Source organism: Chelonia mydas, chromosome 1 (assembly GCF_015237465.2).
Source record: "Chelonia mydas isolate rCheMyd1 chromosome 1, rCheMyd1.pri.v2, whole genome shotgun sequence".
In the NCBI taxonomy this organism is placed as follows: domain Eukaryota; kingdom Metazoa; phylum Chordata; order Testudines; family Cheloniidae; genus Chelonia; species Chelonia mydas.
This window is the reverse complement of record NC_057849.1, coordinates 45,684,837-45,709,175: the sequence shown is the minus strand read 5'-3', so window position 1 is coordinate 45,709,175 and position 24,339 is coordinate 45,684,837. Positions and strand designations below refer to the sequence as shown.

General features: G+C 41.1%; 1 protein-coding gene across 7 annotated transcripts in view; it reads left to right on the top strand.

Moving 5' to 3' along the window:
* The window catches only part of FLT1 (fms related receptor tyrosine kinase 1), a 137,422-nt gene that overhangs the window by 32,608 nt on the left and 80,475 nt on the right, over positions 1–24,339 (top strand). For all 7 annotated transcript variants that reach the window (XM_043531337.1, XM_043531339.1, XM_043531325.1 and 4 more), the window contains 7 exons: positions 114–238; positions 6,000–6,162; positions 6,253–6,389; positions 9,479–9,653; positions 12,121–12,238; positions 14,585–14,754; positions 15,168–15,327. In XM_043531337.1, the coding sequence (XP_043387272.1) occupies positions 114–238; positions 6,000–6,162; positions 6,253–6,389; positions 9,479–9,653; positions 12,121–12,238; positions 14,585–14,754; positions 15,168–15,327 (1,048 nt within the window). The remainder of the gene's footprint in view (positions 1–113; positions 239–5,999; positions 6,163–6,252; positions 6,390–9,478; positions 9,654–12,120; positions 12,239–14,584; positions 14,755–15,167; positions 15,328–24,339) is intronic.

Below are 24,339 nucleotides of genomic sequence, written 5' to 3'. Positions count from 1 at the left end.
CTTTTTAGTTGTTGTGGTAATCTGTTAGTAGAGTTTCGTTAAGTGAGCCACACATTTTCTGTGCAGTTGTAATGTTTCAGGCAGTTACCTTTTCTTTTTATCCTTCTCTGTAGATACAGGCAGTCCATTTGTAGAGCTGCACAGTGACATACCTAAAATTATACACATGACTGATGGAGGAGAGATGATCATTCCATGCAGAGTCACAGCGCCAGACATTGCTGTTACTTTAAAAAAGGTACCTTGATTCACGTATATTTCTGAAAGTGTTATTGCAGACATAAATTTGCTGCATTACTTTTTTGCAACTATTTTAATGATTGGACTGTTTGAGCAATTCCTTTGTTCCCTTGTGTTAAATGTTAACTATATATTTTGGGGGCACTTCTGATTTAGGGGATAGTCTCCTCTTGGAGCCTGGTCCAATGACTGAAATCAATAAAGATACTCCCATTGACCCAAGCTCAAGTGCTTGCTGCATAGAAATGTATGCACATGGTTCCCAAGGAAGCTAGTAGAATTACATACATGAAGTAAATCCCCAGGTATCAAGATGAGAACAGTACTTCTTTGTTAATGTTATTCTTGTTTAGTTTAAATAGAGACGACGGCTCATAGAACAGGAGAGCTGTGCAAGTCAAGGATGGGATGCTTTATCTGTGACTGGAGAGCTCCATATGTGAAGGGATAGATGAATGGTATTGTTTCAGGAAAGAGAAGGTCAACTCTTTGTGTAAAACAGCAGGAAATAGTAAGACAGGACTCAAGAAAACTGATGAACTGTTCAAATAAGACATGCAGGGTCAAATTTTCAGCTGGTGAAAATCAACATAGATCCACTGATTTCAATGCTCTATTGTCTAGGTTGATTTACACCAGCTAAGATGTGGCCCTTGTGTTTTAACTTAAGGTAGAGGTTCTCAAACTGCAGTGGTCCATGGAGCACTTGCTCATGGTCTGTAGAGACCTGGCTGGTGACATGACACTAACTTTCCTCCTTGTTTCCAACTGCTAAATCACATTAAAGGAAGCTAAAAATGCAGAGAAAATAAACAACTTGAATCTAAAAACGATCTCTATAGATTAAAGCACTTTTGATTCTGGAGCACAATTCCTTAGTGAGGTGTGGAGCAGGGTTGGCTTGTGCAGAAAATTTGATGGCTGTAGAAGCAAAGAATAAATGGGGCCGGGACTGAAGTGTGTGTGTTGTAGAATGAGAATCAATTTTTTAGATTTTGGAGGTTGTGTGGTTAAAAATGTTTCCTTGTTGTGTCTTAAACCTCAGTGTATTTAATTCCTAACTGGGAAAACTCCTGTTTCACTAAGCATTCTGCCTACAAGGATCTTCTTTAAAATGAGTTTCTCCTCTCCCTCCTCTTCCAATGAATGAGATTTATACCCACCAGTCTTCCTCCACTGCCAGGGAGTATCCACTACCCTTGTAGCTGAAGTTTGTGGTGTAGGATCATGAGGCTCTATAGCACCAAAGTCAGATATAACATGGATTATAAGGGAGGAGGAGGCTTGCCTTAACTAAGGGAATTGGTTACGTATACTTTTTGCATTCCAGGAAAAAGAAATGTGCCTCCCTAGTTCATATCCAAATTTCCTGGAACATGTAAGCTACAGGTGCTTAGATCATGTACTTGGTTATTTGTCATGCTATGAAACCAGTGGATGTAGGCTCCAGCAATTTTTTTGCTTAAGTAACATTTAAGAGAGGCCTGAGATTTATTTTACAACTGCTGTCATAGCACTTATGGCTAGATGGCAAAGCAGTCATTCTGTTTTCTACTTGGCAATAAAGTGAAAAGCCAGGATTCCTGTTCTGGAACTTCTGTAGCTGGAAGAACAGCATCGAGCCATTAGGTCTCTATCCTGTGTTAACAGGAATTCAGAAAATAGGTTCTCAGTCACGTTTCACGCTTCCTAGGGAAGCGATTCCTCCCTTTGGAGTCGACTCAATCCTAAAGTCATGTGGAGACACTGCCATTCGCATTTTATTTCTCTTAGTATTGTTACCTTTTAGTTTCAATGGTGCAATGTGGGGAAATTTCATTATTCATCTCTAGTGCTATGAATGATGTTAGCCAGTGAAATGCAATGTGGGGAAATTTTATTATTCATCTCTAGAGCTATGAGAATGAAATACTGTAATTGAATTACAGTGAAATACTGTAATTACCTATTGTACAAATGTAATTGCAGCTTTATGTGAGCTTTGAGATGTGTAGCTGCTATAACTTCAAGTTAAGTGTGTGGGCCAATGTTTGCGTATTGCACAAGATGGCAATCAATATACACAACACAGAAAGAGCCATAAAAATCTTGCAGCCAGGGATTAAGACAGTACAAGGGATTGGAAAAGGAAGATGGAAACTTTCATTTCTGGGTCACGAATTCAAATCTAGCCTAGGTCTATAGCAACTGAAAATTTTTTTCTCATTGTTTGACAACTTGTAAAATTAGTTAATGGTTTTGGTCTAATGCTTAGTAGACAGATTGCCACATTGCCGAAACCACCACTGACACTGCTTATGGTAACCTTTGTCCAAAGTTCAAATGGGCACCACAGCAGCAACAGCATGTGCCTTCCCCATATCACCAGGGTAACTTGCCTCAGCCCCACCATGAAGGAACCATCTCTTGGAGCAGTTGTTTTGTCTCCCTATCTGTTCCTCCCGGCTGAGAATGCCAACGACAGTTTTAACACAGAGGGGCAGCCATGTTTGAAAAACAAAATGAAAAAAGGGGCGGAAGATTAGGGAATTATTGACCACAAGAATGGGAGGTTTTATAGGCCCTTCCTTCCCCAAATCAGATTCCTCCTTCTCACATGAAGAAAGATGTAGATATTTCAAAATCTGTTACACATTTCAGTATGCTTTAAATTGGCATTTTTAATACAATATATCTTACAAAACATATGGGAAACATATCTTTACTACATTCATAGGCTTTCAATATTGTATTGTGGCAGGGCCATAAGACCCCATGCAGGATAAAGGCTCATTGCGGTAAATGCTGTACACATAGGAAGACAGTCCCCTACAGTCTAATTGGAAATAAGAAGAGCAGAGGGTGACTAGGGAAACTTAGCTGCTATGGTGATGTGGGTGATATAAGTACCTAGATGTATAATAATGATAATATCCCATGTTTACTTAGGCTATTCTGACCAATATTGTCTCATTCTTTTCTTGAACTCCCTCATGTGTCTGACTCCGTCTTTTGGCTCTCTTTAGATGGTAAGTTCTTTGGGGGCAGGTACTGTCTTTTTGTTCTGTTTGTACAGCACCTAATACAGTGAGGTCCTGGTCCATGACTAGGCCTTCTAGGTGTCATGGTAAAACAAAATAAAACAATAATAACAACAACTAAGTGATTCTGGATCATTTCAACTTTTTTAAAAATCGGTCACTGGTGGTTTCCTGCTGGCCCCCTGGCAGAAGTGGAGTGATTTGAAGGACGAGAGGGTAGTGCTCGGTCACAGTGGCTCTGTGCATCAGGGCAGCATGGAGAAGCTGGTGGGGAAAGTGGGCAAGCAGGTCACAGAGGGTAGTGGCATTGGTGGAATGGAGTGAGCGCTGAGGGTGGCTCAGTAAGATATAACAGCAAATAAGTAGGGATGGGGAGAGTTGTGAAAGGCCTTAAAGGTGAGGACCTGGCCTGTTTCGGTTCTTCCCAGTTGGAAAAAAACCTTAGCTCTCCTCTCCTCAGAGAACAGCTGATTGGAGCACCTTGGACTTTTTGATCTGACTCAGCCACAGGAGACCAGCTTTGCTGTGTAGGATCCCAGAGGGCTTTGCTTTCATGTCCTGCCCCTGCTTTTAATTTTCATTAGTCATGGATTTCAGTTGTCTAATGTGTCCTTGATGGTGACTGAAGTTTCCCACACACTTTTTTTTTTTTTTTTAAAGATGCCCAAGCTGCTTATGTAACTCTAACCTTTTCTGGGAGGTGCCGGACTAGTAAATTGTTTGTGCATGGATTTGCATTAGGGATGGGTGGGGCTCCGGGAGCCTGAGGGTCTGAGAACCGCACAAACTATACTCCAGCTTCACAAAATGAGATTAAGTTTGTAAAGGTTTGTTCTAGTAATTTAGACTCTCTCCCTCGCCCTGCGCCACTCCCAGAGAGGGTCGGTGTTAAGAGCTTTTCTAGCTAAAGGGAAGCACGTGCTATGTATTCAGGCTAGATGAACAACACTCTTAGCCCCAAAGCTAGGCTAATGCAAATTTATTAACCGATTAATTAAGGAATAGGAATTCAGCTTGCCCTGGGCAGCATCTGCTTGTGGGGCTCCTGTGGAGCCTTGGCTGCAAATCGAATCCTCCTCTTATCTCCCAGCAGAACCCCTGGGGGAATGCAGCAGTGAAACAATGAGGACAACCTGCGCCTCCACTGAACCAGCCGGGGGTAAATCCAGCTGGATGGCTTGAAAACCAGAGCCGTGAACTGGTTTAACATATTGTTTGTATGTAGAAACAGTAACTACAATAGCGCCGTCCCTAGAATACAAGGCACTGCTGAGTGTCAGCCAGCTGGCTACAAAGTAATGGACTGCGCTTATGCGTGTAACACATAAGTCCCCTGTGATTTGCAAGCTTATTATAGCTTCTTATCAGATGTTGTAAAGATAAGGAATTCTATTCTACTGCAGCACTTTTGTGCCAGCTGTAATTAGTCATCATTCATGTCTGTCAGAGGAAATGGCATGCGATGACGAGGGGGATCTTGAGGGCAGCTTTAGGCCTGTGCTGAATAGGCAGCACCGAGGGTGCCACATTTCAGAGGGAAGGTGTTCTGTGCAGGAAGAAGCCACCTCGTCACAAGTCCCCAGATCCTGGGCATCCATCCCTAAGGTTTCGGCTGCAAGAAGAGGAGGGCTGGCCAGAAGACGAGTTCTCTGGTCAAGCCAGGGGGCAGGACAGAGGTGAAAGGCATGCAGCGAGGCTGGTGACAGAAAGCAGTGGCAACGGCAAGGGTGCTTTGTTGACGTGGGAGGGGAAGGGGCACACACCAGTCCTTTCTTAGACCACGAGGACACCGCAGCTCAACTGGTAGAAATCTTAAAAAAACGTGCAGTTCTTCTTTAAAACGTGACAATAAAAAATGGCACTGTGAATTTCCGTACTAATGATTTTGGATTCCTCAGTTTTTGGGTACTCAACCTGAGATACTTTAAAGGTGCCTGATTTTCAGTGCTGAGCACTGATCCTCTGAAAATAAGGCCCAATTAATGTATTTCAGGTTGGGCACCAAAAATCACTAGTCACTTCTGAAAAATTAAGGTCACAACCTCCTGTGGCTTTCCTCATTTTCCAGTAAGAACTACAATTAGCATGACTGAGGAAGCTCTGCAGCCTTATGATTCATGGATTGTGTGCTGTGATAGTCATGAGAAGCATGTATATTATGATGTGTCAGTTTGGGAACATGTGCACATAATATTCACACTCTTTCAGAAACAATTCAGTGCCCTTAGAAGACAACAGAAATCAAGAGACTCATCAAACTGAATCTGAGCTGGCATTTGTAAAAGGCACAAGATGACAGCAAAGGAAGTTAATCCGTCAACCATAGGGGAAAATGTGTATTTCTTTCTCAATAGCCACACCAGGATAGTTAATTACAAAGTCTGTCTGTCTGAGGCACTTTGACTGCCAACAAAAGCCAATAGCATTGTAGGCAGACTAAGCTCCTAGGCTAAGGCTAGTGTCATTCATTTGTATATTAATTTACAGCCTGCAGTAAATAATGTAAATGATGGATACAAATGAAACCTTCACATTCTGCACCCAGATTTTCTTTTAATTTAACATAAAACATTTACTTGAAAATATGCCTAATTAAATCTTGTCATTTGTAAATTGATTGGCATTTTTTAGATTTGTTTTTTAAATTCCTTTTTATTAAGCCTCCAAAGGTTTTTGGGGAGGGGGCTCTGTGGAAATAAAAATGGATTAGTTTTTATCAAATATGTTCTTCATTTTCAGATTCCACTAGAAACTCTGATTCCTGATGGGAAGACAATAATTTGGGATAGCACAAAAGGCTTTATAATACCAAAGGCAACATACAGATTCATAGGTCTCATGAGCTGCGAGACAACCATTGGCGGGCATAAGTATAGTACGAAATACCTAACGCACCGACAAAGTGAGTAGTGTTCACCTGTCTCAGTCTTGGAAACATGGCTTTATGTTGGTGTGATGCTATTCATTTTTCCTTTCTCTTTGTGATCTGCAGCCAACACAATATTCGATGTCCAACTAAACACCCCAAACCTAGTCAAATTGCTGAAAGGAGACACACTGGCCATTAACTGTACAGTTGCTGCAGCCTGGAACACACGAGTTCAGATGACATGGAGTTACCCTGGTGAGGTGAGTGCTTTGGTCTGTATGTAAAAATGCTACTTATTTTCTGAAACAGCATCCCATTAATAAGCAACCCCGTTAGGAATTTTGGCTTGAAATACTTGCCATACTTGGCATTCCATAATCATGAGCCTCGCTGACATGTCTTTTATTGCCTTTTTACAATTATTATTTTGCTTAATTGAATGAGTAAACATGTTTCCACAATACGCTGAGGTATATTGCATAATCAGGAGTGAACAGAATTGTTTCATTCTTGGGAATTTCTTCTTGGTTTCGGTGAAGTAATCGAAATTTATCACCCAGCGCCAAGTTCTCTTTTGTAACAGAAAAGTTTTCAGTTAAGCCATCTTTCTAAGCCCATTCATGTAAAGGACTGGCAGACAGTCAGGCACCCGACTCAAGCATGTTTAGAAAAGATATTACTATTCAGCTAGCCAAGATCTCATTTGTTAAGTGTCACACCAACAATTCTCTTGTTTTGACAACTACAAGAATGATCTTGAATGTATTTCCCCTCTCCTGCCTCCCCCCAGATTGGGAGCATCCTCATAAATACTTGTCATTTATGAAACAACTGCCAGGGAGTCCGTGTTAAGCTGATAAGAAATTTGACATTCGTTTAAGGTTTACAGCTCCCAGTCCTTTCATGTCAGTTTGATTTATACTGTAGATTCAAGTCATGATCATTTATTATGTCAGTCATTGTGCCTAATCACAACCTGAAATTACGATTACGCTATGTCAGAATGATTACACCAGCAGCTTCTAGCATATTGTGGCTGTTTCCACTAACATTTTTTCATTTCAGAAATAAATAACTTAGCAACAAACAATACTCTGAGCATGCTAGAGAGGCACATTGTTGCCTTGCCATTGATCCATTGCTTAACATTACACTTTGTGCTGTGAAGTAGTGTTTTGTTTTTGTCTAGATGATAGGCTGCTCCCTGTTTTATAAGACAATAACAATGTTCTGGGTTAAATAAACTCTGAGGCCAAAGGCTGAGGGGGAGTCACAGGAAATAACCCCTCAGCTTCGGTTTATATTCTGCTCCACCCTGTTCTCTTGCCAAATCTTGTCATTTCTCTCTCTCTGTAATGTTTCCAGAATTCTCCCCTTCTCTGTTCCTGCTGCTAACACCCTGGTACACACCTTGTCTACTGTAAATCTTCTCCTCTCTGGCCTCCTATTTCTTCTCCATTTTATTCAACATGCTGCAGGTAACACAATCTTCCTCTCCTGTTGCTTCCACCCTTTCCTGTGGAGTCTCTTCATTGTCTGTATGTCTTGTCAGGATCACTCGGATTCTTCAGCCTCATTTCCTAGGTGCGACATAACTCTGCCCCAAGCGCATCTCAGTTCTCATTTCCACTCACTCCCCTGTGTTGGGGCCCTATAGCTGGCAATATTTAAAGTTGGGAAGTCACTATGTAGCCATATGCAAAATTGGTAGATGTAGGACTATAGTAATTAATAACCAGATTAAATTTTAAATTAAGTGTTAGCAGGCACACTGGGTTAATACATGAGCCTTTCACCCCCTACACCAGTGTTTCCTGTCTTGGGGGACTGGACTCTATATGGAGAAGTGTCATTCTAGTTCCTTGGTCACACAGGCAGAGCAGAGGATTGGTTTAGTTAGGAAGAATTATAGGACTCCAAATCCAATACCTCCTTAAGATCCGGTTCTGCCATGACAGCTACACAAGCATGGTTAGCTAAGACCTGCATTTATGGTGAATAACCCCCCCTCACCCCCCAAAGCACCCCTCTGTTCCAGTATGTCTTGCAATAGCCCTTGCTGAGCAATCAGATAATCTTGTTCAAATTAACTCTCTCATTCTTCTCCCAGCCCCTTCCTAGGCAGTCAAAATGGGAAATGACTGCCTAGGAAGGAGTACTGTGGAAAGGGATCTGGGGGTCATAGTGGATCACAAGCTAAATACAAGCCAACAGTGTAACGCTGTTGCAAAAAAACCAAACATCATTCTGGGATATATTAGCAGGAGCGTTGTAAGCAAGACACTAGAAGTAATTCTTCTGCTCTACTCCGTGCTGATTAGGCCTCAACTGGAGTATTGTGTCCAGTTCTGAGTGCCACATTTCAGGAAAGATGTGGGAAAATTGGAGAAAGTCAGGAGAAGAGCAACAAAAATGATTAAAGGTCTAGAAAACATGACCTATGAGGGAAGATTGAAAAAACTGGGTTTGTTTAGTTTGGAGATGAGAAGATTGAGGGGGGACATGATAACAGTTTTCAAGTACATAAAAGGTTTTGCAAGGAGGAGGGAGAAAAATTGCTCTTCTTAACCTCTGAGGACAGGACAAGAAGCAATGGGCTTAAATTGCAGCAAGGGCGGTTTAGGTTGGCCATTAGGAAAAACTTCCAAACTATCAAGAGTGGTTAAGCACTAGAATAAATTGCCTAGGGAGGTTGTGGAATCTCCATCATTGGGGATTTTTAGGAGCAGGTTGGACAAACACCTGTCAGGGATGGTCTAGGTAATACTTAGTCCTGCCTTGAGTGCAGGGGACTGGACTAGATGACCTTCCAGTCCTACGATTCTATGATTCTCCTGCAGAGAAAGAAAAGTGGAGAAGGTACAGGAGCAGCTGGGCTTGCTAGTCCTCCTCTACCCCTATCACCCTGGAGCTAGGAAAATTTGCCCATGTACATTGAGTCCAAGTGGCAACTCTCACAGTGCACTCCACCTTGCCACAAGCACTAAAGGTACTGTGGGCAGTGCCAAAGTAGCAGCCAAGGATGAGATTGCTGCTATTCATTGTATCATTATATTTTAGACTGTACAAAGTGACCTGGCCCTCTTCTGTATTCGGAAAGTGCCTAGTAGATTTTGGATGCTATTGCAATTTAAATAATAATAACTATTTGCTGCTCGTAATATTGTGTCTAATTTAGTTTGTAAGCCTTGTGGGGTGGAGACCATGTCTTTCTGTGTGTGTTGAACAGCACCAGGGGCCTGAATCTCAATTGGGGTTCTTGGGCACAATCATAAAAACATATTAATATTATTATTAATAAATAATAATCATAAAAATAACATTTGATTTACACTTTTTTTCTTTCTAGGCAAACCACAGAGCATCTGTAACCAAACGCATTGGCCAAAGGAATACAGATGCCAATATTTTCTACAGTATTCTTGTTGTTGACAAAGTGCGTGATATTGATAAAGGCCAGTATACCTGCCATGTGAAGAGTGGACCATCAATCAAATCTGTTAACACAACAGTCCACGTTTATGGTAAAAAATAGTGTGGATGTATAGAATGTGTAATGCTCATGATCCGTGTTCAAAGCTAAACAATGGTTAGAAGCTTTTTGTATACAAGGACAAAATGGAGGTGAATTTTTGGCAAGCCAGTCATAGGAAGAGAAAAGAGCCTGGGAACAGAATAAGTACCATTTGATCCAAGATGCTCTTTTATTTCATTGGTAGTAGATAGCTAAGTCTGATCACTAAGCTGATCACTTTTGTTTGCAAAGTGCATGAAAATTCTTCACTTGTCAATACCAGCAAAAATAGTCACCAGCACCAGAAAGACTCCCAAACAAGAGACAAATATACAGGCTTAATTTAAATGGAAAAACCCCAATGCTTCTTCTCTGGGCAACGTTTACTTTTGTTATCTATGCCCAGTGGTATGCAAACCATGTAGCCCATGATACTGGTTTCTGCTCCTGGAAGTTCTTTGTTATGTGAAGCTCATGAGAACTACATCTCCAGCTGCGTATATGATTCACTCCTTACCAGACACACACGGAGAGTAGATTGATGTGATGCACTCTGTATGGAACTACACCTTGAGACAGTTCAAACGCTGAAGCAAGTGCAGGCTACTGCAGCTGATTTATGAAAAGGAGGTTCAGTTTGAGGACATTAAATCAGCTGAACTGGCTTCCAGTAAGATTCCGGCTGGAAATCAAGGTGTTGGTTTTAATTGAGGGTGCTCTGAACGGTTTAGGACCTGCTTACCTGAGAGATCATTCTCTCCATGACATATCTCCAGCAGAAATCAGCCAAGGCACTCACATTGGAGCTCCCTGCCTTGATACTAAATGAGAGGGGACTGCTGCAAGGCAGTTCTCTGGGAGGGGTTCTTGGGTTTGGAACTCACATCCCTTATTGTCCAGAACCTGCATGTGTTCTGGCCGTGCTGCAAAGCCCGTCAAGGTGTGTGCTGAGGGTCCAGGTGGTTATATTCATGGGGAGTCCTGCGGGATTATTTTGTCTGTTTTAATCACTGATTTGGGTGTCCAGAGCACAGGTTGAACAATTACAGCTACATTTTTATAAATTAGAATAAATCAACCTGAAACCCTCAGGACCTGAGCTTTCAACAGCTAGCTTTCTCAGCTCGGGAGCAGGCTTTTGCCAACAGTCAAAGAAGGTGAAACTATTTTTTACATTTAGATTTGTAGTTATTTTTTATGGCTGTAAAACATGCATTCCTGACACTGTGCTGAAGGGTGGTGTAGAAATGCACTTCGTAAAGGAACAGAAAAAATGGAAGGTATCAGCCCGTTGGGCCCAGCCTGCAAATCTTTATTTGAGCCAATAATCTTCCTGAACTCTAGGTAGCATCGGGTTGATGGTACTACAATATTGAATTGGGACTTGCCTGCATTATTCTTAACCTTATCCTTGATACTCAAAACATAGTTAAGTATAGATACGTCTGCACTTTCAAAGGACATCTACAACCCATTGATCTGTCGTATGTTTTCCTTTGAACCAAACTTTACAGTTTTTAGAAGAAAAAAATCTTCCTCCGGTGTTAAAGAATACTCCATACATTACTTTGTTAGGCAAACTAACTCATCATAAAGTAAAGGAGGACTTGTGGCACCTTAGACACTAACAAATTTATTTGAGCATAAGCTTTCGTGGGCTACAGCCCACTTCATCGGATGCAAATAACTCATCATAGAGACTGAAACATGGGACAATATACAGTAATGTAATTGTACAAATTGAATAGATTAGACATGATTATAATGAAGTTATGAAGAATTTCTTTGTTTGACAATGCAATTGTAAGCCACTGATCCAGAGTCTTTTTGTCTTCTGGTTGTTATATCTCTGATGAAGATAAATAGAACATTTCTTCCCCTGGAAAAATCCTCTTTGGAATATATAGCCAGGTTTATGGGCCATGGACCAAATCTCAAATTTCTGAATGTTTGTGCTGATCCATTAGGTTTTGTAATGGCTAGATTGATCGCTATAAATCTCTGGTAACTCAGAGCTCAGTCTTGGGCTTTATCTACATCGGCAAGTGAAAGACAAAACTTTTGTCATTCAGAGGTGTTAAAAAAAGCCACATACACAACCCGGAAAGACAAAAGTTTTGTCAACGACAAGCGCTGGTGTAAACAGTGCGTTGTCGGCAGAAGTGCTCTCTTGCCGACAATGCTAATGCCGCTCATTGGGAGTGGAAGTTTTTTGTCGGCAGGAGAGCCAACAAACAGTGGCTACACCACATGCCTTTTAGCGGCACGGCTGTAGTGGCATGGCTGTGTTGCTAAAAGCTGCGTCATGTAGACATAGCCTTGATCTCAGAATCCATGGATGCACAAATGATGATCAGAGATCCCTATTAGACGCCTTCTTGTAAAGGTCACCATAACATATGTCTTATTGTCTGTAATAAGTGTGAAGCCTGATTGAGAATCAGTATCTTAACTATGTTGTATTTTGGTTTTTTAAGATAAAACATTCATTACTTTGAAACACCGAAGGAAAAGTGTGCTTGAGGCTGTAGCTGGCAGAAAATCCTATCGGCTGTCAATGAAAGTGAAGGCATTTCCCTCACCAGAGGTTGTATGGTAGGATTACAGTTATTTCCACATAGATAAAGGAACTACCTCTTGGGTGGGGAAATAACACCTTTGCTCAGGTGTAATCATTTGATTTCCTGGTAAAATATTGAAATAAGAAACCCTGATATGGAAATAAATGATTATAATATTTAGCAGTTTTATTGCACATTCCATCAGAGGATTTCAGAGTACTCACAAATATTAATTAATTAGGCCCTGATCCAGCAAAGCACTTGAGTGTGTGCTTAACTTCAAGCACACAAGTGGTCCCATTGACTTTAATGAAGCTACTCCCGTGGTTAAGGTTAATTGTATGCTTTGCTGGGCCTAAATCCTTACAACATACCCATGAGTTAGGAAAATAGTATCCCCATTTTACACATGGAGAAGGGGAGGCACAGAGAGGGTAGGCGACTTGCCCCAAGTCACACAGGAAATCTGTGGCAGATGTGGGACTAGAATCCAGCTCTCCTGGCACTGTCTTGACCACAAGACCATCTTCCTTCAGATCAGCCAGAGAGAATATTGGAAAGAAATAAAAACTTTAATTAAAAGTAATGACTGGGTTGAAAGAGTCAACCTTATAAAGTATTACTAGAGGTTGGCTTAGTTTTCTGGTGGACGGTTGTTTCTATACCTAATTTAGTGACTTGAGGTTTTTTTTTTTTTTTGGCTTAAATGCACTATATTAAGAAATCTTTTAAGAAGTTTTTTGAATTTGTCCAAGCAAGCACCTTTTTATCAAACAATGCTATCTATTTATGATCTCCATTTTTTTTTGTTTAAATAATTTTAAATGGCAATAGCTTTGGCTTGATTCATTACACTTTAACAAAGGGTGTGTGACAAGACTGATTAGAAAAACAATCCATAAATACATGAACAGCGTGAGTTCATAGTACTCTCAGCCAGAATTTATTTTTGCTTCAAACATTGTGTTTTGTTTTAATCTCCCCCATTGCGTTTGCTGCTCCAAATGGAAAATTAAGAAATATATATATATGAAACTGGTATAAGCCATTATTCAATCTTTTGCATTTCTAGTTAGTGGTTTGATTTCTTGACTGTCCATATAGAAACAGAAATGCAGAAGGAATCCAAAAGTCCTAAACCTACAGTCACTAAACAGATAAGATTTCCATTGCCCATGGAAAGACTGGGCAATGGACATTTAGGACCTTACCCTAAATGTTTCTTAGAACATGACAGTGTACTAGTGTGTCCAACAATTTAGTGAACTAAGTCACCATTGTAGAAAAAAATTATTTGTACTCTATTAATAATACATCAATTTTACTATATCAAGCTATGGAAGAACTGTTGATGCCAGCTATAAAACTTTGAAAACAATATTCTGTTTAGAAATGACTCTACTTTCTGTTGTTTATAAAGATATCTGCATGAACCCAGGATATCTGGTTCTTAAAATTTCACAATCCAGTTGCTCTTTTCCCATCTGAAATCACGGTCATGTTTGTGATATCAGAGCTCTTTACTCAGGAAAGTTTTATGATGTCATAAAGAAAGGGTCATGCAGCTTTTACTCATAGGAGTAACCCTTACTCATAAGAGTAGTCCTATTGACTTCACTGGATTATTTATGTGGGTAAGGAGTGAAGGATTGGTCCCTATGAGGTAAAATTGGGAATAAGCGGCTGGAGAGCTTGGACTCTCCATTTTCATACAAACATACATATTAAAAAACAGATCTGAATAGTTGAAAGTTGGAGAGGTCTGTTAGATCATATTGATATTAACACATAGAATTTTCATTGTCAAAGCACTTTATAAATATTTTACAAAGGCCCACATTTTAAAACTATTTAGGTAGTGCTGTGCTGAGTGTTTCAATGCCTGCCTGATTCAGGAGCTGAAATCTCATTTTCAAAAGGGATTTAGGCACTTAGGAGTCTAAATTCCATCTGCAGGTGGGATTTAGACTCCTAAGTGCCTAAATCCCTTTTGAAAATGGGATTTTGGCTGAGTTTGGGGTTGTGACACTGAGGGCAGCAATGTTTAAATACCCTTACAGACCTGGGCCTAAGTCTGTCGAATGCTGCTCCCTGCAAGTGCTGGCTATGCCACTGGTAGAGCATATATCAGGCATTAAACAGATAGTAGAGCCTAGTCAAAAGGTCAAGAGAAGAGACACAAGATGAAGGAATATAGCAACATGATCTCTCAAAATGCTGTTTTCCATGTGATTTCCTCTGACCATCAAAGTGCAAGCTTGGTCTGCCATAGATGCTCATAGCTTAAAACACTTCAGCATGAGGATGTTCACATTCTAGCGTATAGCTACTCTGAAAAACACCATTCTCATAATCCTATGTTATAATGTTCTTTTAACAGGTTAAAAGATGGGTTACCCGCTGCTGAAAAGTGTGCCCGCTATGTGGTTAAAGACTATTCATTAATCATCAGAGATGTTGCTGAAGAGGATGCAGGGAATTTTACTATAACACTGAGTATACGACAGTGGAACTTGTATAAGAACCTAACAGTCACACTCATTGTAAATGGTAAGTTTGCAGGCTGGTATCTACTTTGTTATTAAACACATTGAAGGGCCAGATTCTCAGCTAGGGCTTGATCTTGTACAAGTCAAGTCAATGGGAAATTTTCCCATTTATTTGTTGGAAGTAAGAGCAAGCTCCTGGTGTAGATTGGCAGAGTTACACTGAAGCCAAAGGAACTGCATTGATTTATACCAGGTTGGGGTCTGCCCTCCACAGTTACATTTTTTCCACATTACTTAAGTATTTTTAATACCTATGCATCTCACTGTACTTTTCCGCATTGGTGTTGTTTCAGTTCCCGAGGGGGTTTCAGTTTCCTAACTTCCTGCTGTGCAGGATTATTTTACTTTCATGATGATAGAGTGCAGTGGAAACTCAACTCCTTCTGACTTCTGGTCTATTTACACGTTTTACAGTGAAACCCCAGATTTATGAAAAAGCAGTGTCATCATTTCCTGATCCCAATCTCTACCTACTGGGCAGCAAGCAAGTGCTGACTTGCACTGTTTATGGTATTCCTCAGCCTACAATTACGTGGATATGGCATCCTTGTAGACAAAATCGTTCCAAAGCAAGGTAGGACAGCTTGTTTACCTGTTCTGCTCCCACACTACAATGATCAAAAGAACTTCTTTTTTTACAGTTGTAAAGCTTGCAATTACAGTAGAGAAATCAGCGGAGTTTGTATGATTTTGTATCACTGTCTTTTGTATTTTAACACATCTGGCCAAAATGCAGTTTCTTATGCAAAATGTGGCAGAAGTTTCACCTTCTGCATCATTACTTTACAGTTGTAGGTACAGCTGATGGTACAAACTATTAGTGCTATATTTAGTATACTTCTAATCATGCATGCAATGATTAGAAGTGTACTATATACAGCACTAATAGTTTAGTATTAGAAAGCAAATGTACTCTACAATATGTTCTCTGCAAGGCTTCTCTTATAAATTCATGTAACAACAGACGAGTTCCCCTTTCTTCTTAAAATGCCAAAGGAATAATCTTCTGCAGAAACATTTTCAGCATATTTTGGATTCTAAAAGAACAAAGACAAATATACCTTCCGATATGCCAGTAGATAGAAATATCATAAATCCACACATGCCCAGCTCTTACCTCGTTGTACGTTAGCAGTGTAAAACATAACACCATCATAAAGACTCACGTGATATTGAAGTTCAGCAAATCTTTTGTATTCAAACCTCCTTCCCTAGCTTTGGTTTCTTTTATGACTAGTTTGAACACTGACTCATTTTGCCAAAACGTGGCCTAACTCATAAAGTCAAACAGATTCTTAACTAAAAATCCTTGACACAAACAATAGAATAATAACTACTAACGAAGGGTGCAACCTGCAAGATGCTGAGCAGTTACTGCCAATTACCAAAGCCCTTACGCATATGCTTAACTTGAAGTACATGAATAGTCCTACAGACTTCAGTAAGACAAGCTATGTTTCAAATTAAGCATATGCTTAAGTGCTTTTGTGGCTCATGGCCAGAGTGCTCAGCACCTTGTAGGATCACACCTTAATTTTCCCATCATACCCAGGGGTGAAAGTAAGGCGGTATGGGCTGGTACGGTGTCCTGGTAAAAAGTGGCCACCGGTACCGGTCCGTACAGCTGACTTTAAAACACTCAGCAAAGGACCCTGCTTAAAGCGCTGCCGTGGCAGTGCTCTAATGTCGTTGCTCCTTTTGCCCCCCCCCCCCGTCAGGCTGCCAGTGGCAGGGGGGGGGCAAAAGGAGCAGCTGCCCCGGGGCCGGCTATTTAAAAGGGCCCAGGGCTCCGGCAGCCGCAGCAGCTGGAGCTTCCGGCCCTTTAGATCGCTGCTGGAGCCCTGGGTGGTACAGGCCAATCAGCGAGGATGGGCTGACTGGGGGACGCTGGCCCCCAACCACACCCCTTCCGTCCAAGGCCCCGCCCGTTGGGGGGTGGGGCGCGCAGAGCTGGCCTCCGTACTGGTAAGAGTTCCGCTTTACTTTCATCCCTGATTGTACCTTTCTTTAAGATTATGCAAATGAGAATCATTTGCTGTACTATTCTCACCAATAGGTGGCACCAGAAATCTCTACATGTGCTTTAGTAAGGAAAGGTTGCAGTTCTCCATTTCACCAACAGTATTTCCTATATTTGTTACATTAGAAGTACCCGTTTCAAAACTGTAATTAAATTTGATCTTTTTACTTGTAGGTAAGGCATAGGGTTAAAGAAATTACAATGGCTTTTTCACTGAGGAGTCCCTGGTGAAAGCCATATAGACTACCACATTGGATCCTTTTAATTTGACCTGAAAGTTTATCATTTTTTCATATTTTTATGTAAAATATAGGGTGGAATTGATACAAGAGTTGGTTCTTCTTGCTTGGGAATCAGAGTGATGTCCTATGTCTGCGCAACATCTCTCTCTCTCTTCACAAACACAGGACTGCACTACTATATAGTAGATCATATAATGAGAAATAAAACTTAATCATTTCTAACCCCTGAAGCCTCAGTTAATGAGATGAGAAGAAATGAGCTTTAACATGTGATCAAAGGATAAAAGCAACACATTAAATATCAGTCATGGGCTCTATTGCAAGTTTGTCTCCAGATCTGTTTCAAATGTGCTTTCAAAATCGTTGTTGCGATTCTCTTTTAATACTCCCCTTTCCTCCTTGCAGCCCTCATAACAAATAAAAAATATAGATGCTCCATTTTTAATACTTCACATATTATTTACACCCTTTGAAATACTGGGTGAAAGTTAGTCGTCAGGTAAAGACATAGATACTGAAATAATTGGGGGCCCCTTGCTCCAGGGAGGAAGTAACCTGGCACAGCTTACTTCCTTCTCAGTGCCAGCTCAGTTGCACTGTCTGGTGCATTGGAGAGGCAGAGCCAAGTCTTCACCCACTCCCTACCCGCCTGCCCAGGAGAATGATTAGTGGCCCTGTGGCCACTGCTCTCTCCCTTGCATGTAGGGTGACCAGACAGCAAGTGTGAAAAATCGGGACACGGTCGTGGGGGGTAGTAGGTGCCTATAGAAGAAAATGCCTCAAATATCGGGACTGTCCCTATAAAATAGGGACATCTGGTCACCCTACTTGCACAAAGGCTAGCAATGCAGGTAGCCTGTACAGGGGAGTAAGGAAGTAGATTATGCCCCTTTACTGCCCTCTGTGGGGCACATAAAATAGCTCCAAACTGAGCTTTTAGTGTGTTGCCTCCCATTCCCGGTACATCACAAGTGATGCCAGCGACATCCTGATTGTCTGCATCTTCCACAAGTCCTTGGTCCTGTGGCAAAGTTGCTGCCCCAACACCCCCCTCCTGCATTGCAGCAACTTTTGCCTCAGTTTCTCCCACTGTCCTTTAGCCACCTGGGTCTTTGGCCAGACCACTATATAAAGTCCTACCCCTTCCAGGGCCACAGAGTCCTGTATCAAAGTCCAACAGAAATACTCAAAACAATTGAATCTTCAGCCCCACTGCTCAGCAGGCTGCCTCTTGCTCATGTGTGGGCCATGCCTAGTCCCAGCTCCTGGGCCTCCAACAACCCACTGCCCAGGGGCTGGCACATTCCTCTTCCCACTCAGGGGTTCAGACAGGATGCTGCTCCTCAGGGTTCCTGCCTCCAGTCAGGCTTCCAGCTCACCCTGCCTCCTTTTCTCTGCTTTCTCAGCCAGCTTTCAGGGCTGCTTCTCAGAGAGGAGGAACAATCCAGCTCCTCTCCCCAGCTAGACTCACCCAACTCTTCATGCGTATCCCTAGCTTTCCGCCAGCCGGGGTCTGATAACTAAGTTGAGCCACCTCATCTCCAGCTGTTCAGGATAAGCTCTGTATGGGGTTTGGGAGTCGGGTGGGTAACTGAACTGTCACAGGCTGAACCTTTAAGGGCCAGCCAGCTTGTGACAGGCCCCAGTTAAGGAATGCACTGAAGCATGTGTTATGTCCCACTGACTTTCACTGGGACTTAAGGCTATGCTTAGAATTATGCATGTGCTTCAGTACTTTCTTGAAAAGAGATGCTTTCCTGAATTTTGTCCTTAGTGTCTTTCCTCTGCTGCTCCCTAACACATGGGCACTCTCCTTGAGCTGATCCATAAGACCATGACCTTTTCCTCTTTTCAGGCCTTTCAGACCCACTTAGGTGTGCTATCTATTAAAAAAAGTAGCTAGGTGTTAATTGGTAGGCCAAGAGCCCTTTGGGGATTATTGATGTTTGGAAGGGAGGGAAGCAGTGTTGATTGTAAGTTTTATCCCTCTTCCTGCTCTATGACTTTTGCTTGTCTTCTCAAATTGTGAGCTCTTTTGGGCAGGCCATATGTCATACTCTATGTTTAGACAGTGCATAGCACATTGTAGGTCCTACCAAAATACAAGTGAGATAAAATAATAATAGTTTATGTAAAGTGTGTGCATGGAATTTTGAGGTCCTGTTCTCCCCACTTTCCCTTCTGCAGCATGAGAATCCCAGCTGACATTGCAAGGGACAATTGTCCAGAAAGGCTGGGATTCTGGAGATTGTTATATCCCCTGTCAGTGGAGGATTGAATATGCATTCCTGGTGAATTTTAGGATGTATATAGCACATGACAAAACACTAAACATTCAGTTGTCAAAACTAGGGTTGTCAAGCGATTAAAAAAATTAATCGTGATTAATCACACTGTTAAACCATAATAGAATACCATTTATTTAAATAGTTTTTGATGTTTTCTACATTTTCAAATATATCGATTTCAATTACAACACAGAATACAAAGTGTACAGTGCTCACTTTATATTTATTTCTGATTACAAGTATTTGCACTGTAAAAACAAAAAAAATAGTATTTTTTTAATTCGCCTAATACAAATACTGTAGTGCAGTCTCTTTATCATGAAAGATGAACTTACAAATGTAAAATTGTGTGCAAAAAAAACTGCATTCAAAAATAAAACAATGTAAAATTGTAGAGCCTGCAAGTCCGCTCAGTCCTACTTCTTGTTCAGCCAATCGCTCAGACAAACAAGTGTGTTTACATTTGCAGGAGATAATGCTGTCCACTACTTGTTTAAAATGTTACCTGAAAGTGAGAACAGGTGTTCGCATGGCACTGTTGTTGCCAACGTCGCAAGATATTTACGTGCCAGATGCGCTAAAGATTCATATGTCCCTTTGTGCTTCAACTACCATTCCAGGGGACCTGTGTCCATGCTGATGACAGGTTCTGCTCGATAACAATCCAAAGCAGTGCGGACCAATGCATGTTCATTTTCATTATCTGAGTCAGATACCACCAGCAGAAGGTTGATTTTCTTTTTTGGTGGTTCGGGTTCTGTAGTTTCTGCATCTGAGTGTTGCTCTTTTAAGACTTCTGAAAGCATGCTTCACATCTTGTCCCTCTCAGATTTTGGAAGGCACTTCAAATTGTTAAACCTTGGCTAGAGTGCTTTAGCTATCTTTAGAAATCTCACATTGGTAACTTCTTTGCGTTTTGTCAAATCTGCAGTGAAAGTGTTCTTAAAATGAACAACATGTGTTGGGTCATCATCCGAGACTGCTAAAACATGAAATATATGGCAGAATGTGGGTAAAACAGAGCAGGGGACATACAATTGTCCCCCAAGGAGTTCAGTCACAAATTTAATTAATGCATTATTTTTTAATGAGCATCATCAGCATGGACGCATGTCCTCTGGAATGGTGGCTGAAGCATGAAAGGGCATACAACTGTTTAGCATATTTAGCACATAAATACCTTGCAATTCCAGCGACAAAAGTGCCATGCAAATGCCTGTTCTCACTTGCTGGTGACATTGTAAATAAGAAGAGGGCAGCATTGTCTCCTATAAATGTAAACAAACTTGTTTGTCTTAGCGATTGGCTGAACAAGAAGTAGGACTGAGTGGACTCATAGGCTCTGAAGTTTTACATTGTTTTGTATTTGAGTGAAGTTATGTAACAAAAAAAATCTACATTTGTAAGTTGCACTTTCACCACAAACAGATTGCACTACAGTACTTGTATGAGGTGAATTGAAAAATATTATTTCTTTTGTTTATCATTTTACAGTGCAAATATTTGTAATCAAAATAATGTACACTTTGATTTCAATTACAACATAGAATACAATATATATAAAAATGTAGAAAAACATCCAAAATATTTCATAAATTTCAGTTGGTATTCTCTTGTTTAACAGTGCGATTAAAACTGCGATTAATCGTGATTAATTTTTTTAATCATGATTAATTTTTTTGAGTTAATCATGTGAGTTAACTACAATTAATGGACAGCCCTAGTCAAAACCTCTCTGTGAGGTAGGTCAGCATTACTATATTTAGTTTGGAAACTGCAGCACAGAAAAATTAAAGCTAAAATTTTCAGACTTCAGATGTATAAAGTTAGGTATGGAGCTCCAGAGTTTTCCATCTACATAAAATTGGCCTCATTTTCAAAGATGCTGACCACTGCTATCTCTCCTAGTGAAGTCCGTGGGAGCTGTGGGTGTTCCCCTTCTCTGTATTTAACTGCCTCACTTTAGGTACCCAAGTCTTCTATTAGTGTCAGCTTTGTGTAGTTAGATCAGCCAGTGCCTGTTTATATGCACAATGTGAAGATTTGCACACTCCACTTGATAAACCCACAATTATTTGTACTACTGCGGTTACTATAGCCCCAATCAGGGATCAGGACCCCATTTTGGTAGGATCCTCCACACATATAATAATAAAACAGTCCCTCTCTCAAAGAGCTTATAGTCTGAGCCCAGTTTCTGCAAAGATTTCTGCATATGGTTAACTTTACCCAACGTGAGCAATGCCATTGAAATCAGTGGAACTACTCACAACGCATGACATTAAACACATGCTTACATTTTTGCAGGATTGGGGCATAAAGATACAAAAATGGAAACCACTTGAAAATGTGGCTGTTTCTTTAAATCTTTGTTCCCTCAGTATTTCTATAGTTGAAATTTAAAACATATTGCAGTGTAGTCCTTGGATTCTGTGTATTGTTTTAAGATCATGCAGATACATTGATACTATGTGATTAATCATGCAATGAACTTAAGTAACTCACCCTTTGTCAATTATGTGGGCTAGTGCCAGCAGGATGGCTACATTTAAGCCTGTTTCCATAGTTTCCTGATGGCAAATTAAAGAATGGGATTTTTAAAAATTGTTCTAACATTGCTCCACAAGTTTGTCTTTATGGAATCGAGGGGGACAAATAATGTAATTAAAATGTCCCTGTTTTTCCCCTACTTTGCTCAAATTAACTCATTTGCTACTAAGGAACTTGTTCCTATATATTTTTCAAATTTCTGGTGGGATTTTGTCCCTCCCAAAACACTAGTCATATAGGGACAAGGAAAGACCCATCTGGGGATAAGAGAAAAGGTTGTTTTTGAAGCTCACCCAAAACTAATGGGCCCAGAGAGAATGCAAATCAATGGAGAGAACAAAATGAGACTCAAAACAGAGGGAAATAGAATAATAAAAACGAATGAGAAAAGCATGTTGTTTTAAAATGTTGATTTTCTCTGGAAAACCTTTCTCCAGCCTCAATTCACCCCAAGTAAAGTAATGAATGTGTGTTAATATCCCATAGCTAGGTCAGCCACAGCTCATATACATCTACATGTTTCATCTTTTATTTGCTAGCTAGCCAGCATCAGATGTATTGGGGAGAATCCCCAACAGTTATTCAGTGTAGGTCGGAAAAGGCAGAGCAGTCCCAACAGTACAAATCATCTTCCCCAGCATATTTATACCAAACCTGAGTTGTCACCTCTAGTCTCATTTTATCTAGCGTCTGAATCTCCTCTGTCAGATTCAGGGCCAAAGGTCCATGGCTTCAGTGGAGCCAGGCTGATTTACCTCAGCTGAGCTTCTGGCCCTTCTTCTCCACAAGTCTCATTCTGGGTGGAATTAAACAGGTGCCATAAGCAGTGGTGTGCATAAGTGTTTGCTGTGGGACGCCCGTTCAAATCAATGGGAGTCATGCCTTGAAGCTTTAGAGGTTAGCGTCTCAGTGTGGAACACCTGCTCAAAATGACTGATCCTGCAATCTGCCCTGCAGATTTGTGTTTGTCTTACATTTGTCTGGGCAGAGGTTGCCAAGGAAGGCACAGTGGGATATTGATATTGTTCAGCACAATCACTGGTTTCCTCAGCACTGACATGGTGTTATTCTTTGGGTGTTTCTGTCTCTGGACAGTTCCACATTGACCGTGGACAGCTGAAGAGATATCCTCATCATGTTCTGACTGAGCTTCAATTGATTTGACCCGTCTGAACCTGTAAACACACACAGCACTGGAATGTTATCTTGGATGGTTTAGCTCCCTCTCCCCCTACCCTTCCATTATGTTTAGGCTCAAACAAACTGAATACCAAGTGAATAACCTACGCCAGCTCCCCAGAGAGCAACTCTGCAAACACAGCAACATTATTATGTTGAATGAGTTTTGTTTTCTTTGAATGCTGGTTACTATTTTGGAGGTATCTACAAAATATTAGGCACTGGGAAAGTTGGGGCCTGATTCTCCTCTCTTACACCACTTTTACCCTGGTTGTAGGTCCATTGTGTTCAATGGAGTTACTGCTGATTTAATACAGAATAAGTAAAAGGTTTAGGCCCTCTGAGTGAAATTCTCATCCCTGCTTTGGTCCCTTTACACCAGGTAAAAGGGCCAGAGCAACATAAAAGGGGCCCTAAAAGTCCCAGATCTGGGACTTCCCTCACTTGCAGGAATTGAGACAGATAGCTGTAGGCTGTACTGAGAGAACACCCTCATAAGCCCTAAGTATACATTCTTTCCTGTGCACTTTGGGAAAATGCAGTAATAAAGGATTGAGGGTCTTGTGCCTGCCCATAGAAATCATCCACATGGGATTCCCAGCATATTCACTACTGTTGAGACTGTGGGCAGGAAAAGCTAGGGCTCTTTGATGAAAATAAGAAAGCTCAGGTGCAACAAAGGAGGGCCATGTGTGATTGCCAGTGGATGGGATGATCTGGGTTAATGGATGGCAGAGGAGCGGATTGACCCTATTCAGTTATTATAGCCATATTAAAAGGTAGTCTTTGTCAGAAAGCAATCAGAGAATTCAAGGTAGTCAGCACCAAACTGCAGAAAAGAACATCAGTGCTATAGAAAAAACAGATTAAGGACAAGACAGGTTAGTTTAGTTGGAAATTGGCCTGAACTAAAACCCTGGATCAGAACACTCCAAGAGTCTTCAATATCTGAACATGAATCCTATCTGCACTTTGCAATGGTCCTTTTCTATATAAAGATTTGCCTAGCAACCTCTCTTCCAAAGCATCCCCTGAAGGTGAGAGTGATCACCTTCTAAATGAGCTTTGAGCTCATTTTACATAGATGGCCCTCCTACACCACAGTGATGGGCACCTTCCAGAGACAAAGAGATGTGAGCAGCTCATACCCAGGCAGAAGCTTAGAGTTTGCATTGAGAACAGCCTAGGTATAGAAGGCCTGATCCTGCCCTCGTGGAAGTAAGTGGCCAAACTCCCACCAACTTCAATGGGACTGGAAGCAGGCCCTGTGTGCAGAGACAGTCTAATTGCATTTGCACATTGTTTAT